The 15,202-nt window shown below is 37.9% G+C and overlaps 1 protein-coding gene and 1 long non-coding RNA gene across 6 annotated transcripts; one reads left to right on the top strand and one right to left on the bottom strand.

Moving 5' to 3' along the window:
* The first annotated feature begins 225 nt into the window (after nt 1-225).
* On the top strand, nt 226-2,515 carry ccr2 (C-C motif chemokine receptor 2). Its single transcript, XM_039669122.2, has 2 exons — nt 226-307; nt 798-2,515. Exons 1-2 carry the CDS (start codon nt 280-282, stop codon nt 1,850-1,852), a joined length of 1,083 nt encoding a protein of 360 aa, XP_039525056.1. The 5' UTR covers nt 226-279; the 3' UTR covers nt 1,853-2,515.
* A 4,321-nt stretch (nt 2,516-6,836) lies between these two features.
* Nucleotides 6,837-10,961, bottom strand: LOC148976948 (uncharacterized). 5 transcript variants are annotated; one of them, XR_016145688.1, is made up of 7 exons: nt 10,943-10,961; nt 10,063-10,164; nt 9,106-9,355; nt 8,872-8,933; nt 8,667-8,758; nt 8,463-8,581; nt 6,837-8,364 (listed from the first exon to the last, which is right to left on the bottom strand). It is a non-coding gene; the product is annotated as an uncharacterized LOC148976948 (long non-coding RNA). The 5 variants fall into 5 exon arrangements; XR_016145686.1 differs by lacking the exon at nt 10,943-10,961 and adding an exon at nt 10,792-10,918; XR_016145687.1 differs by lacking the exon at nt 10,943-10,961 and adding an exon at nt 10,309-10,327.
* Between the last annotated feature and the right edge of the window lie 4,241 nt (nt 10,962-15,202).

Here is a 15,202-nt window from a genome sequence, read left to right as displayed (position 1 = left end):
AGTGTGTAAATATGCATGTGCTCCCCATATATAATATAGACTATAATCATGTATAGGCCTATTTCACTTACTTCTAAATTTCAAATGAATGAATTTAATGAGACACACATCCGTATGATCTTTTTTTTTTTTTTATTGCCATTCATATACATAGTTTAGTTTTTGGTGAGATGAAGTCCCGCCTGTAGGGAGGTCCAGGAAATAGCACCTCCTTTGCTTCGTAAAGCTTTTTGACAGACAGGATCACACATATTTCACATATTGAGCTGTCATTGAAACATGGCAGAGAACAACGGGACTGAGGCTGGTAGGTCATACAGTCTTTTTAGTTGTGTAATTAATGCTACATAAGACATTATTTTTAATAATAAGTTCATAATAGTTTTTTTTATGAATAAGGCAGATTTATAATTATTATTATTATTGTGATTTTTATTACAGCATTCTTTAAAATTGTATTATATTTGTTAAAAAGTTAATTATTAAAACAATTATAACAGCATGATTATGGTATGTAGCCTATTTAAAAGTATAACATTTCAACATCTAGAGTAGACACGTAAGCCGTCAGTTTACAATGATGCTGAACACAATCATGCTATGACCAGTAGATGGCATCAAAACACAAACTAAAATGCAAGTCTGTTACAAGTTCCTGCTTGTGGTGTCATTTTATTTTGTATATATTTCAATAAAGAAATGTTGAACCAATGTTAAGATTTTAGAATATATTATATTATACTATATTAGAATTAAATTACTTGACTTATCATTGTGTTCTTTGTGTGCCCTCCAAGCTGCAGTGACAGAGAGCTATAATGACTACTACAGCTATGAAGCAGATCCTGCTGGAGGCCCATGCAACAATGGCAACACGAAGGCCTTCAGTGAGGTTTTTCTTCCCACCCTGTACAGCATAGTTTTCATCGTTGGCTTCATTGGAAACGGCCTGGTAGTGTGGGTGCTGATCAGATACCGTCAGAAATCCAACATGACAGACGTGTGCCTCTTCAACCTAGCCCTATCTGACCTGCTCTTTCTTGTGTCACTCCCTTTTTGGGCTCACAGCGCCATAGATGAGTGGATTTTCGGCAAATTCATGTGTCACACCATTACAGGTTTCTTCATGATCGGCCTCTATGGCAGCATCTTCTTCATGGTCCTAATGACATTGGATCGCTATGTCGTCATCGTCCATGCCCACAGTCTCTTTTCCAGAAATCGCTCTGCAAAAATGGGTTTGATTCTGGCCTCATTTGTATGGATGCTCAGTCTGTTCGCATCCCTACCACATATTATTTTTGCCAAAGAGAAAATTCATCCAGGCAGCAAAGCATCCTGTGCAACCGATTTTCCTGTAGGGTCTGCCTGGATGTCATTTACTTACCTTCAGATGAACCTCCTGAGCTTGATTTTTCCCATGATTATCATGAGCTTTTGCTATTCTCGGATCATCCCCACTCTGCTCAGCATAAAATCACAAAAAAGACACAAAGTCATCAGACTCATCCTGGCTGTGGTGGCAGTTTATTTCCTCTTCTGGACTCCATACAACATTGTTATGTTTCTCATGTACCTGCAGAGGAAACAATACTTTAAGTCTTGCGACTGGCATGCTAATTTTAGCCTTGCCATGCAGTGGGTGGAAACTATCGCCTTAAGCCACTGTTGCCTCAACCCAATTATCTACGCCTTTGCTGGACAGAAGTTCAGAAGAGCGGTCCTCAAAGTCCTAAAAGATCAGTTTCCATTTTGCTTCAGCCATTGCACACATTTGTCTCGACAGTTATCTGAACGCAGAAGCTCAGTCTTCTCCAGATCTTCGGAGTATTCCTCGACACAAATTGCATAGAGCAAACTTGTTCCTCATTTTGAGTTGTTTTCATTCAGAGTAGCTTATATTTTTACCATCCTTAAGTTCCCCTTTTTATTGAATGTATCGAGTTTATCTTGAAAGTTGTCTTTGTTCTGTTTTTTTGACACTTTGTTTAACAATATGTTAAGTATGAGATTGCAGAACTTGACGCTGTTACTAACACTGTAAAAATGAATATGCTTTATCGAATCAATAAAATTGTGGCAACAGGTTACAAGCAATATTATTTATTAAATTGAACAAATTGGAATTGAGTAATAGTTAATCAAATTAACATTCTAATTAATTCTAATTTGTACAATTTAATTAATAATATTGCTTGTAATCTGTTGCCACAATTTTATTGATTAGATAAAGCATATTATTTTTTTCAGTGAAGATGTTCTTCCCTGTGCATGTATATTGCTTACATTTTAATTTGCAAATGATACAGAAAATGGTTTTGATATTAATGATTTCATCCGAAATTTTAAATAAAACCCAGTGTTTGTATTTGCATCAAGGGTTAAAAAAGCGTTATTTTTCAGTTATGACTTTTTGAAATCTTTCTTGAAATGCATTTAGTTTTGCTTTTGCTTTAAATTTTATTTTTTTAGTGTTGAGTGGTTTTTAATAAAAGATTTTTAATCAACGCATTGTCCTGATCGTAGCGACTACATTTAAAGTATTATGCAGAGGGGAAAAAAAAAACTTTCACAGTTTACCCTAAACAAAATCACTCACATTCATATTTTTTGTTTTTTAGAAGATACCAAACTTTTGAGGTTGAATTCCCTAAAATACTTATGATGGGAATTATGACGTGTCATATTATGGGGTTGGGGTAAGTGTCAGTCCGTCACAGAGAGGAAGTCTGACGCATATCTGTAAACCACATCTGCGTAAGTGTTTATCTCTCTGTGGAACACGTGGAGGCACATTGTGCGTCCCAATTCACACTTACGTATTATTCTAAGCCATTATGGTGGGAAAGAATTGTAAATGTAATACACTTGCAGTTGCAGCTTTATTTACGTACAGCAGGAGGAGAGGGGCTATAAGATATAAATCTCTTAAACAAGGCGGGGGAGAACATATAGTGTATAGAGCATCATTTGGGACACAACTACAGTTTTAAATATGTTAAGTTTGTGGCTGTTTGTTTAATAATACTCACACTTTCTGAGACTTCTTTATAAACTGCCTGCTGTGTTGTCCTCTGAACAAAAAACAATCTTCAATATTCATTTAGGTTTCATCAAAGGAAAGTGTTTGAGGTTAGTCATTCATTTTAGATACGTAAATGGGAATTTGGTTGTATTGTGATAAACAGTGTGGGCAACCACGGGGTAGGGTGGGGAGGGGGGTGGGTGTCAAGTTGCTGCTTGATTCTGTATAAGATGAAAGGTTTCTTCTGCTGCTGGATCAGTGCAGATATGTTTGCGAGATTAACCACTAGATGAGGTTCCAACATCCTCTATCACAACATGTGCTCTGTTTCAAAGAAAGCTTGAACATTTTTTGGATTGATACTGTGAAGCTGCTTTGATGCAATCTATATTGTGAAAAGCGCTATGTAAATATATACTTGAGAAAATGTTCAAACAAGTGAAGAATAATAAGACTTCTCGTCCCACAGGTCGGACGTTTGCCATTATATTTTTAAAACAATAATATCTTAGTAAAAACCTCAAGTATCATTTGAAAGCTTGCAATCTCTAATTTCGATATTTGGAGACTGATTTTCAAGATAAATTACAGAGGAACCGATTTATCAATTTGCAACAAGAGTATTTTCATACCCCTAAGGCATGTTCAGACCTTTATTTTGAAATAGCAATGAACATGAAAAATCATGAAAAAAAAAAAAATGGAAACCTCAGTTTGTTTTCATGCCAAGAGTTCAAAAGATAGATAGAGTTCAAAAGATAGCATCCATTCAATTATTTTAGAAAAAAAAGGTCTGAAAATGTTTTAAATATAAAGAAAAAAATAATGATATATATAAAATAATAAGCTAATTTTTTTTTTAGATATCCACCTAAAATTTGAAACAGAACTTGTTCAGTTTTTTGGCTTTTGATTTTTCTGCAGTTTTAGAGTAGCCCAGATTTTGAAAATATATATTTTACATAAAATATGTTTTTTTTTATATTGTACATTTCAATAAACTCAAACTTTTATAACTTTTTTCTGTTTCACTTTCTTAACATTTATTTCACGTCTATGAATATATTTAAATATCTTTAAAACAAGACCAATCGTATGTCTATATTCCAAAGTATTCTTGAATTACAATCATTTGAGTTTAAAATGTGCATTTTCATGTCTATTTAAAGGGGGGGGGGCACTTAAAGGGATACTCCACCATTTTTTTTTTTTTTTTTCATATTAAACTATGTTATTCCCTTAACTAAGACGAGTTGATATATACCTCTCTCGTCTCAGTGCGTGCGCTCAATCGCTCTGGCGCGTGAGAAACTTTGGTAGCAGCTAGCAATGAAATAGCCCAGTTCATTCATTATGATCCAAGCAGAGAAGCGACCAAACACCTCCACGTTTTCCCTATTTAAATACAGTAACACGAGTAGTGTAACTCGACCTAGCCTGGCTAACGCCAGACCACGTATCATTGAGAATGAGACGCATGTTCATTTTCTTGTATTTGGGGAGTGGTTTGCGAATGCCCAGAGCCGTACTATTGGGTGCTATGAATGTCTATCAAATGCGCCTGTAGAGCGACAGACAATTAGACAATGAAGACAACGATGGGTCAGAAATTTAGGAGATTCATGTATACACAAAACGTGTTTCTCAATGTCAAGGATACTTCCTTGGCAGGACGGGTCCTTCCAAGTAAGCTAATTTCCTAGCACAAAAGGCTAGCTCATTTTTAGCATTCGGAGAACACGTAAATGGGCAAGTGCACGTCATTGCGTTGTTACAGCAGTGAAAGGTCCGCATTCGGCGCAGCAAAAATGGTAGTGCTACTGGTTTGGTTGCTGTACCGCACTGTTTAAACACACTTGACAGTCCTTATTTTGTCTTGTCAGCCCTCATAGAAATAAATAAATAAAAAGTAAGGGATACTGTATAGTGAGACGGTTGTTATAGCGAATACAACCCCGCGAACTCTAGCACGAGGCAGAGGGGTCTTGAATCAGCCTGAAGGGGTTGTATTCGCTGTAACAACCGTCTAGCCAACACATTCTCACCCCAAGGCGTCACCTTTGACCATGCTTCAATATTTGACGTTTTAGGCGCCCTTTAGCGTCACTTACATGACGCGATCCTACGGCGTCATCTAACTGACGCTAAAGGAAAGCGTCAGTTAGAGGACGCGGTTAGGTTTAGGTATGGGGTGGGGGTCCCAGATAGCAGACTGACATTGAATCAACGTGGAAATATGACATCGAAACAACGTTGATCTGACATTGTTTTGCTCATCGAATTAACGTTGAACCAACGTCAGATGCGTCATTCTTTCAAAACTAACGGAAAATCAACTTGAAATCAACGCGTTGTTTCAACGTTATGAAAGCAAACCAATTTTCGATTTCATTTAGCTTTGAAGAATGCCGCGTCTGACGTTGGTTCAACGTTAATTCGATGAGCAAATCAACGTTGTTTCAATGTCATGAGAGACGTCGTTTCCACGTTGATTCAATGTCAGTTTGCTATCTGGGGTAGGGTACACGCGATCCTAGGGCGTCATCTAACTGACGCTAAAGGGCGCCTAAAGCGTCAGATATTGAAGCATGGTCAAATGGGAGTGAGAATGGGCTGGCCTAGCTATACATTTTCCCACTTATAACATGGCTACCTACCAGATACATCAATAATTTGTCACAAGATATTTATTTAAAAAGGATTTTATTAGTTTAAAAACGATTATATTAGAGTGAACAACTGCATGATAGCAACACGATCTTGTTAAAACACATGAAATAGTATAATATGTGATCAACAAAAAAGGCTAACGTTATATGAAGTAAAAATTAAGAAAGTGAATCACCAGTAAAAAAGAACCGCTTCAAATCCCCCCTCTGCAAATCAGTTGAGCCGATATGTTTAATGTCAAACATTAGGCTGAATCAAAAGGTAACTTTGTGTCTGCTGCCATCCATAGATATAAACAAACTGCTTCGGTGTGTCGCATATACATTGTCATCGTTTTGCTGCTTCCTCCCCGTTCTGTGATTGGTTCCCTATTTCAGGGGAAAATTTGGTTCATGGTGTCCACGCTGCGCCAAGGCAGCATGGGGAAACCCAGACTAAACTCGACCAAGAATGGTGACACAAAATAAAACGTTGCACTTTTCTAACCGTGTAAAGTGGATAACTATAATGTATGGCGGAATACCACAGCAAGTGGTTGGGAGCACTTCGACTCGGCGCATATATATATATGGACTCGGCGCAGTAATATCATTACTCCCACTGCATGAAAATAGGTGTATCCGGACCAGTATACTCCTGTATACACTGCTGAAATTCGGAAGAATCCAGGAGTATAGTGGCCGGATATGTCAAATTCCATGGGTTTGTATATATCCGCATACATCCGGAATGATACCAAATCGGATGTATGTTGTGGACGTATACTTCCGTGCTAGAGCCATTTGTTGCCATGGCAAGTAATCCCATTAAAGCAGGAAAAAAATCACACCTTTTTGCAGGAAACATTCACACCTTTTTGCCTTCCAACCAAACTGGATTGGTTGTTCTTTTAAAGCCACTCCCAACACCCAGACCACTATTGGAGGGCAGGACACATTGAAAACCCAGTAAACGGACTTTATTGGTTACTTTTAAACATGGCCCACCCTAGGCCTTGTAGCATACTGATTTGATTGGTTATATACCAGCTATGCAGATATTGCTCAAATATATACCAAACCTCCCTCCCCCAATTTTAATATATTCATTAAAATAAATTTGATATATATATATTTATATTTAAACACACAAAGAACAATGGGAAAGTCTGAAATTTTTATTAAGGTATATAACACATTCCAAATAGCATTATAAACAAGCATTACAGAGGAATTGGGAACAAAAACTAGAAAAAAAAGTATGAAGTAATAACATCTCAAAGGAAGAAAAAAAAATCATGGACATTCCAAAGAAAATTATAAACATACATTAAATAATTTGTTAACTTTTTATTTTCGTTAATTTTTTTTTTACCCAATCATTTTAAAGGACAGATGTAAAGGAATAAAGTACACAGTGTATATAAAAAGTTACATATATATATATATAAAATATATGAAGAGTTCCATTTGAAATTTTCTCCTTTAATGATGATTTTTATCAAACTTGTGTATTTAAGTTCAGTAATTTCTCTTAAATGGCAATGATAATTGCCTATTAATTGTTATTTAAGTGAAATTACTAAACTTAAATATACAAGTTTGATAAAAATCATCATTAAAGGAGAAAATTTCAAATGGCATTTAGAGGCTTTTGCATCTGAACTCTTCATATATATATATATATATATATATATATATATATATATATATATAAAATATACGTAGATATTCCAAGTAAACAATATAAATAAATAGAACATTACAGAGAGTGCATTATAAACATACATTAAAATGCAAACAAGTAAACAAAATGGAGATAAGCAACATGGACAACAAAAAAAGGAACAAATATATGAAATAATACGAGAAAAGTAAATAAGAAATTAAAGTGTATATAAAATATTCAAGGTGTACACTGCCGTTTATAAGTTTGGGATCGGTAAGAAGTCTCATATGTTCGCCAAGGCTGCTTTTTTTTATATATAAAAAATACAAAAAAAGTAAGAGTAATATTGTTAAATATTATGACAATTTAAAATAAACGTTTCTATTGGAATACATTATTCTTGTGATCAAAGATGAATTTTTAGCATCATTACTCCAGTCTTCAGTGTCACATGATCCTTCAGAAATCATTCTAATGTGATGATTTGATGCTCAATAAATATTCATTATTATTACCAAAGTTGAAAACAGTTGTAGACTTTTTAGGATTATTTGATCAATAGAAAGTTATATTTCATTTATTTGAAATATGATGTTTTGTAACATTATAAATGTCTTTACTGTCACGTTTGATTCATTTAAATGCATCCTTGCTGAATAAAAGTATTGAGTTAATTTGAGCTATCCCCCCCAAACCAAAAAAAAAAAAAATATCTTACCGACCCCCAAACTTTTGAACGGTTATATATATATATATATATATATATATATATATATTTTTTTTTTTTTATACGAGTTAACATTTTTCAAACTGCCATGATACGCTGGTGGTGTGACGCATAGTGTGGGTCAGCCTCTAGTCTGTTTTATAGTACCTAGCAGAGAGCAGATTGGTGGAGACCTCACCATTCACACTGGCCTTCCATCAACAATAGCATCATCAGACATCAGTTCTATTGTTGCGGTCTTCCAAAGTTCCTTTTCTGTGTTGGTTTGTACAACCCCGGACCTGGTCTCCAGCAACTGAAAAACATGACAGTAACTTAACCACTAAAACACAGAGAGGAGGATAGTTACATTCTGAAGAGAAAAAAAAGTGCTTAACCAGTTTCTTAACTTACCAGTCGCTTTCTTTGAAGGTTCTTTGCAATGCTCGTCATAGTTTTTCTTTTCTGGGCCTTTTCAGGCTGAGCCAAAGAATACTTCCTCCGCAAAGTCTCAAAATACATCTTCCAACCTGCTAAATATATCATAAATAAATGTAATGGCAATAAAAATAAGTAAAACAGAGGACAATAAAATGATTACAACATCTTTAAGATTACCTTTTACACATTCAGGGTCAACGTCTGTAAAAGTTGACCTTAATTCTTCGAAGAGGTAAGTGGTCACAGCCAGGTTATGTGATGAATTTATTCTGGGGGGGAAAGTTGCAGGTATCATTACTGAAATTCACTTTTGGCATTCCAAATCCATAGAGTAGTAGATTAAACTAACATTTAGGCTATAGTATATAAGAAACAGTCTTACCTGGTTTGTGGAACGTATTTGTGTGGGTTGTTCTCTGAATTATGGAGGCGCCTTACAGATTCCTGTAAAGTTTGAAATTAAAAAGCAATTAAATTGATTCACAATCTTCAAGAACCACAAAACTGAATTTTCAGTTGGAATAAGCTGACCATCACAGTAACCGCAAGAGACAAAACAATAATTGTAACCGAACTATGGCTTACAGCCACGTTATAGAACAATAATTGGACTTACCGCAATGTTCACGTCATGTGCCTTTTTTATTCTTTTCGAAGCGTTGTAAGATTCTTCATGTAACGTTAGTCTGTGCTGCTCATACTTTCGCTAAAGAGCATCAAGACGCTGGAGAGTCTCTCTGAGAAGATCAGGTTGTGGCCAAAGACAGATTGATCCTCCCATTGTGATTCTGCATCACAGCTGTGGGGCATGTGGATGTGATCATCCTCATAGTTATCCACTGCATTACTGACTCTCATTGATGCATCTATGGAAATATTATAACCATAAACATTTTTTACATTAGTAGCTACTTAAAATAGATCATGAAGAATTCATTGATGATGGCACCCATAGTTACACAGAACAGTGTGTGAGAAAGATACATTAATTAAAAACGAAACAATACACAATCTCCTAACTCGCCATAAGTCAATATCAATATCTGAATGAGAGATGTAGCTAGCTGGCCTGCTAGCATCAGCAATCTCTGTATAGACCATTTCACAAGATTTCACAAGCACTTCCTGTTTCAGTTTTAACACTGTATAAACGTTGGGTTAAAGTACAACCAACAGAACAACTGAATCAAAAAGTTAAACAAACATATTCAAGATATTTTCTTTACATTTGAAATTAAGAAGCCTTTACAAACTGAAACAGGAAGTGCATCTGGACCAGTGTTGTTTACATCTCGTAATGTGCAATAGCAGTAATGTGAGCTATTGTAAGACTAATGTAAGTTACCATACTATCTTGTACTACCGTGAATATTCATTCATTCATTCTTTCAGACTCTTAGGTCAATATCACAAAGTTAAATAAATAACATGTATATGTGGGCAATGGTAATCATGCAAGATTCATTGTATTTTGTTTACGGCTTGTTACTGATCTTAAAAGCATTCATAGAACGGACTTCACGAATCTAAAGTTAGGCAAACAAGCACATAACAGTTAGGCAAGTTAGCTTACCTGAATCTGACAATATTCAACACCCGGCGTGACTTCTTTATCGGAACATCGTAGCCGAGCCATTTCTGGGGTGTTCCTCAATCGGATTCCCGTCCTTAGGCCCTGTTAACACGAGAACGCTCGCGGGTGAAAACGTAAAAATATTTTATCGGATGTGCCTTTCGTTTACACGGCGATGGCGTTTTTGAGGCTCAAAAACGCAAAAAAAGTGAAACCACCCCCCAGAGTGGAAATCTTAAATCTTACCCGTGTAAACGATATAAACGCAAAAGTTTGCTTGACGGTGAAAGTTGTACGCAGGCGCGTGGACTTGGTGTTGTTGTAGTATAGCACTCCTAGCCGCCTGAAGTGCATACTACATTGAATTTCACACACTTTTGCGTCTCCATTTGCACGCGGATTTCTCACACAAAACGCTCGTCTAAACGCAGAATAAAAAAAAAGATGACGCAACGCCACTTTTGCGTTTTCTCATCAGAATCGTTTCCGTGTTTAGCCTCAGTTGGGCACTTTCAAGCCTATGCTTCCAAATGTAACGTTAGTGCCTTCCGCCATTGCCTCCGGTGCTCCTCGTCTTTGGTGAGTGTAGCTAAATCGTAAAGTGCACCACAACAACAATCTGACCGCCTCACATTATGTTCGTTACACCGTTGGTCCAATTGTTCTCTCCTCTTAATCCAACTTTTATGGCAGCATCTAACTGAACATTTAATACTTGCCATATTTTACCGTTCGTTTCAACTAGCGCAGAATCTCATCCCTCTCATGAGCCGGAAGTTGAAGTCTTTCTCAGACGGGAGTAAGATGACAAAACGAACGCAATGGCGTCACCCTTGTTGTCGTGCAAAATAAGGTGAATAGAAGAAAACTGTTTCCAAACCTCGAACTGTTCTCTTTTCTTCGGGAAAGAATGCTGTAATTTTAAAGTATTTTTCTCGCAGCTTGAAGCAATACACTAACGTTATTGGTTGCACCTCCATTACGTCACCACATTGTTGTGTTTATGGTTGTGAGTGGTGAATTTCAAACCTCAAAACGCCCCCTTTTCTTGCAGCTTGTTTGTTTGCGGAAGAACTTATTCACTCAAACCACAAACCTCGGTATGACGCGTTGCAAGTGAATCTATTTAATTTTGTGAATAAATATGATGCAGCTGGACTTACCTTTCAACATGGAAGGATAACCAGCTGCTGACAATAACACGGGAAAGCCCGGTGGTTTTGCGACCACTCGTTTCACATCATGCATGCCCAAAGAAGCATGGATTAACTCTGCCAAAACCGTGATGTCATTGTCCATCTCAGTTCAGATCTCATATAATGGTGTCAATGCAGGCAGTTCAATAACATTGTTGAATATTAAATAAAAATGTCCCCAACTAAGCAAAGCCAATGGCGACAAATGTTGTTGTCTGCAATTTGTAAAACTTCACAATAAAAATTTAGATATTCTGAAATGTTTCCCTGTATTTTTTATTTCATTAAATATTCAGATGTTTTTGTGAACGTATATTCATGGTGTTTATTTTGTCCTGTTTTTATAAAAGAATATTTGATTAGGATACTTTTTTTCATACAGTGGTTTTAAGGCCCTGACACAGGCGACATAACTTAAGCCTACCCTAGAGTTGGCTTTAGTCATTGCTAGTTCTTTGACGTCGGTTTTCTGTTTCAGGGCCTTAAGAATTTATTTATTTTTCTGTACAAAAAACTTGTTTGCTGTAGACCAGAGATAATTTTCAATCCTGAAGTCCCCTGCCACTCCTCCCTCTGAGAACAGCCAGCACCCTTAGTGTCAGTCATTAACATATGAAAGGTCTTCTTCACACCTCTCACACCCAGCAGTGTTTCAGCTGTATATGTCCGTGAAATTTCACGGATTCCTGTATATGCCCGCTTAGGTGAGGTTTCCGGGTTTGTCTGGAAATATACTGTTCCGTGTTACTCTGATCCGCTTTTTCCCACATACATCCAGCAAACATCAAATTGCACAGGAGTTTACCATGCCCGGATATTGCCGGATTTGAGTCTTTTCATGCAGTGTCCGGAGAGGGAAAGGATTTTTCACGAGTGATGATATTACTGCGCCAATTCAAAGTGCTCCTAAGCACTTGGTATTCCGCCATACATTATAGTTATCCATACATCTCTCCCACCGGACTTGTTTGTGTAGGTCAGTAGCGGTTCTAGGCACGGGCGAACCGGGCAGTCGCCCGGGGCGGCATTTCTTCATGTCACATGGGGGGCGGCACGAGCAGTTAAAAAAATCCTCTGTGCCGCGAAGTTTTTCTATTTTTTATCATTTCGATTCAATTATTGGCAATGGCGCCCTGCTTGCGGAGAAGCGAGGGGATCAAGGGGATCTCCTGATTAGTTCACGTATCGCGTCTTTTGCGCGCTCGAGGTCGTTATTTCAAATCCTATGTTTCAAATTCGCGCACGGGAAGCGCGCTCATAAACTTTTCAGGGAGTGCACGTGCACCCAAACACTTGGGTGTTTTTGCTCTTCTCCGTAAATAAATCTTTTAGCAGAGCTACAGCAAGCGTTTTTCTGTGGTGGAAACACATTAGCTACTAAAACTTCTTTGTCGTTGTGGAGAGCGCAGTGTAATGAGTGCATGGTTCTAACGACAGCCATGGGAAAATTGGTACGAATTTTACTATTAATAATAAAAGACAAGCTGTGCATTATAAATGTCAGGAATGTATCTTTATTGACTCATTCTTTTATAGAGATGATTTAAATGCTGAAATATGAGGTTTATCTTTATATAAAACCTTTTTTTGTGTTAACCTTTTTTTAAGTTGTTTAGTAGGTAAGATGAAAGACACTCCTTTAAAACAAATCTTTATTGTTATTAACTTGGTGAATTGATTTCACTGTGTATTAGGCTTTTTGAACAAGATTCTGTGTATGTGATCATTTTGGTCACTATATTATCTAATACTTTTCATAATGATCAACTAAAATCAACTTATGAGTTTTTACAGTAGCCTATAATATGCAAAGTATTTTATTTTTTTTTGGTGTGTGTGGGGGGGGGGGGCGCTCGAAGGGGGTCTCGCCCTGGGTGTAATTCAAAGTAGAACCGCCACTGGTGTAGGTGTATTGGGGAACTCAAAGTGTTTATAAACTTAAATCATTTGTATTGTTTCACTACATACCGAATTATTTAAGTACATCTATTATTTAAAAAACACAACATCGTTTTAAATATTTTAGGGTAGGGGGCAACCCTGACCCCACGATTTCCGCATGCAAGTGACTCCTTTTTCTAATCCCCGTGAGCCCTCTGCTCAGTATTCCCTGGTTTAACACTGTACCAGTTAGTAAGTCTAACCACACCATAACAAAAAGCGTCCTCGCTGCAACAACAAAGCTCAAATTTTCACACCTCTGGCAAGAGATGTGACTTTCAATGCAGTAAATGTCATATGCCCTTTAGAAATAACTTTGCTCTCAGTTACGCTGATGGAATGCAAATCGATTGTACTGCACAGAACAATCTGTTTTTCATCCCCCTTCCTGAACATCTTGCTTACATGTGTCAGCGTTGGTTGCAGCAGGGTTGAAACAGGGTCTAAGTGCAGCAGTATTTATTTTTAAAATGAACTCAAATTTCCATGAAACAGACTCTCAGGAACAAGTTCAGGGGCCTGTACTATTGTAACGGAGGCCAGCTAGTAGTTGCTGTGCGAGTAAACCTCACTCCCCGATCTCAATAGGCGCTCTAGCGACAGACGCCTCAACAGATAGCCTCCTTGCTAGAGCGTCCGACTCTCACGCCGGAGACCCGGGTTCGAGGCCCGCTCGGAGCGGGGCGAGTAGGACCCGGGTGTGAGGGGTTACATTGGTGCCGTGACCCAGATGAGAGTGAGGTTTAGGGGGGTGAGTTTAACGGAGGCCAGCTAGTAGTTGCTGTGCGAGTAAACCTCACTCCCCGATCTCAATAGGCGCTCTAGCGACAGATGCTAGAGGCTGCAGTCTTTAGCCTCCTTGTTAGCGCGCCTGACTCTCATGCCGGAGACCCGGGTTCGAGGCCCGCTCGGAGCGGATCGAGTTGGACCCGGATGTGAGGGGTTACACTATGATGGTAGTTAGTTGAACAAACTCAGGGTTGCAGGATTAGTTTCGAGTTGACAAAAACAAACCAATCCAACCAGGCTTTGTTGGTAGTACCATGTTGCTGATCATCAACTTTCTCTGTAAACTCGGGCTTTGATCCTGAGTTTAGGTGTGGCATCAGTAGCAAACAGAACAGCCAATCACATGCTAAGAAAGAAGTGAAACTCATTCAAAACTCATTGAAATGAATTACTCGTGAGAGAAGCAGCGCAATTCACTTATTAAAAAATATGACCATATTTGCCCGGTTCTGTCAACCCTGCATTGGCTGCCTATTAAACATTGTATACATTTTAAAATATTGCTGATAACTTGCAAAGCACTAAATGGTTTAGCTCCCCAGTACTTGCTCGCATTATAGTTCTTCACGCCTTTTACAAGCTCGCAATTCCGGCCAGTTGATCATACCTAGAATATCAAAATTGACTGCAGGCAGTAGATCCTTTTCCTATTTAGCACCAAAACTCTGGAACAGTCTTCTTAACATTGTCCAAGAAGTAGACAAACTCTGTCAGTTAAAATCTAGACTAAAAACCCATCTCTTTGGCATACACATAACACACTATAGACACAGATCAGCTGAAACCGGGAACACGTCCCGTAAATCCTGATGTACTTGGTATATCATAAGAAGGATGGTGTCTACACTAATATTAGTCTCTCAGTTTATCCCGAAGGAATCCTCTATGGTGGACCTGCGCCTGGACCCATCCGAGCTCATCCTTAAGTGCCGGCCTCATCGACACGGCAGCCATCGGCACTGGTCCTCAACAACTCGTTTCCATACCGGCGTGATGACTTCGTCTTCCAAACAGATGAAATGGATAAATACTCTAAATGTTCTGATCCAATCTGACTTGTAATACTGCTCGAATCATACACTGTTTTTTCGTTGGCCAGAGGAGAACTGGCCCCCGACTGAGTCTGGTTTCTCCCAAAGTTGTAACCCTTCCAAGACACCTAGGTGAGATTTTTGAATTACACTGATGCTGCAACTGAATATGCCAACGTACCT

This window comes from Pimephales promelas, chromosome 12, assembly GCF_988280905.1.
Source record: "Pimephales promelas chromosome 12, fPimPro1.hap1.1, whole genome shotgun sequence".
In the NCBI taxonomy this organism is placed as follows: domain Eukaryota; kingdom Metazoa; phylum Chordata; class Actinopteri; order Cypriniformes; family Leuciscidae; genus Pimephales; species Pimephales promelas.
Note: the sequence above shows the minus strand (reverse complement) of the source record. Positions and strands in the feature narration are given on the sequence as shown.

What these genes read in the sequence shown, in the direction of transcription:
- ccr2 (XM_039669122.2), top strand. Translation starts at nt 280, where the DNA reads ATGGCAGAGAACAACGGGACTGAGGCTG. An exon ending in GAACAACGGGACTGAGGCTG is followed by an intron (nt 308 to 797) that starts GTAGGTCATACA and finishes GTGCCCTCCAAG; the next exon opens with CTGCAGTGACAGAGAGCTAT.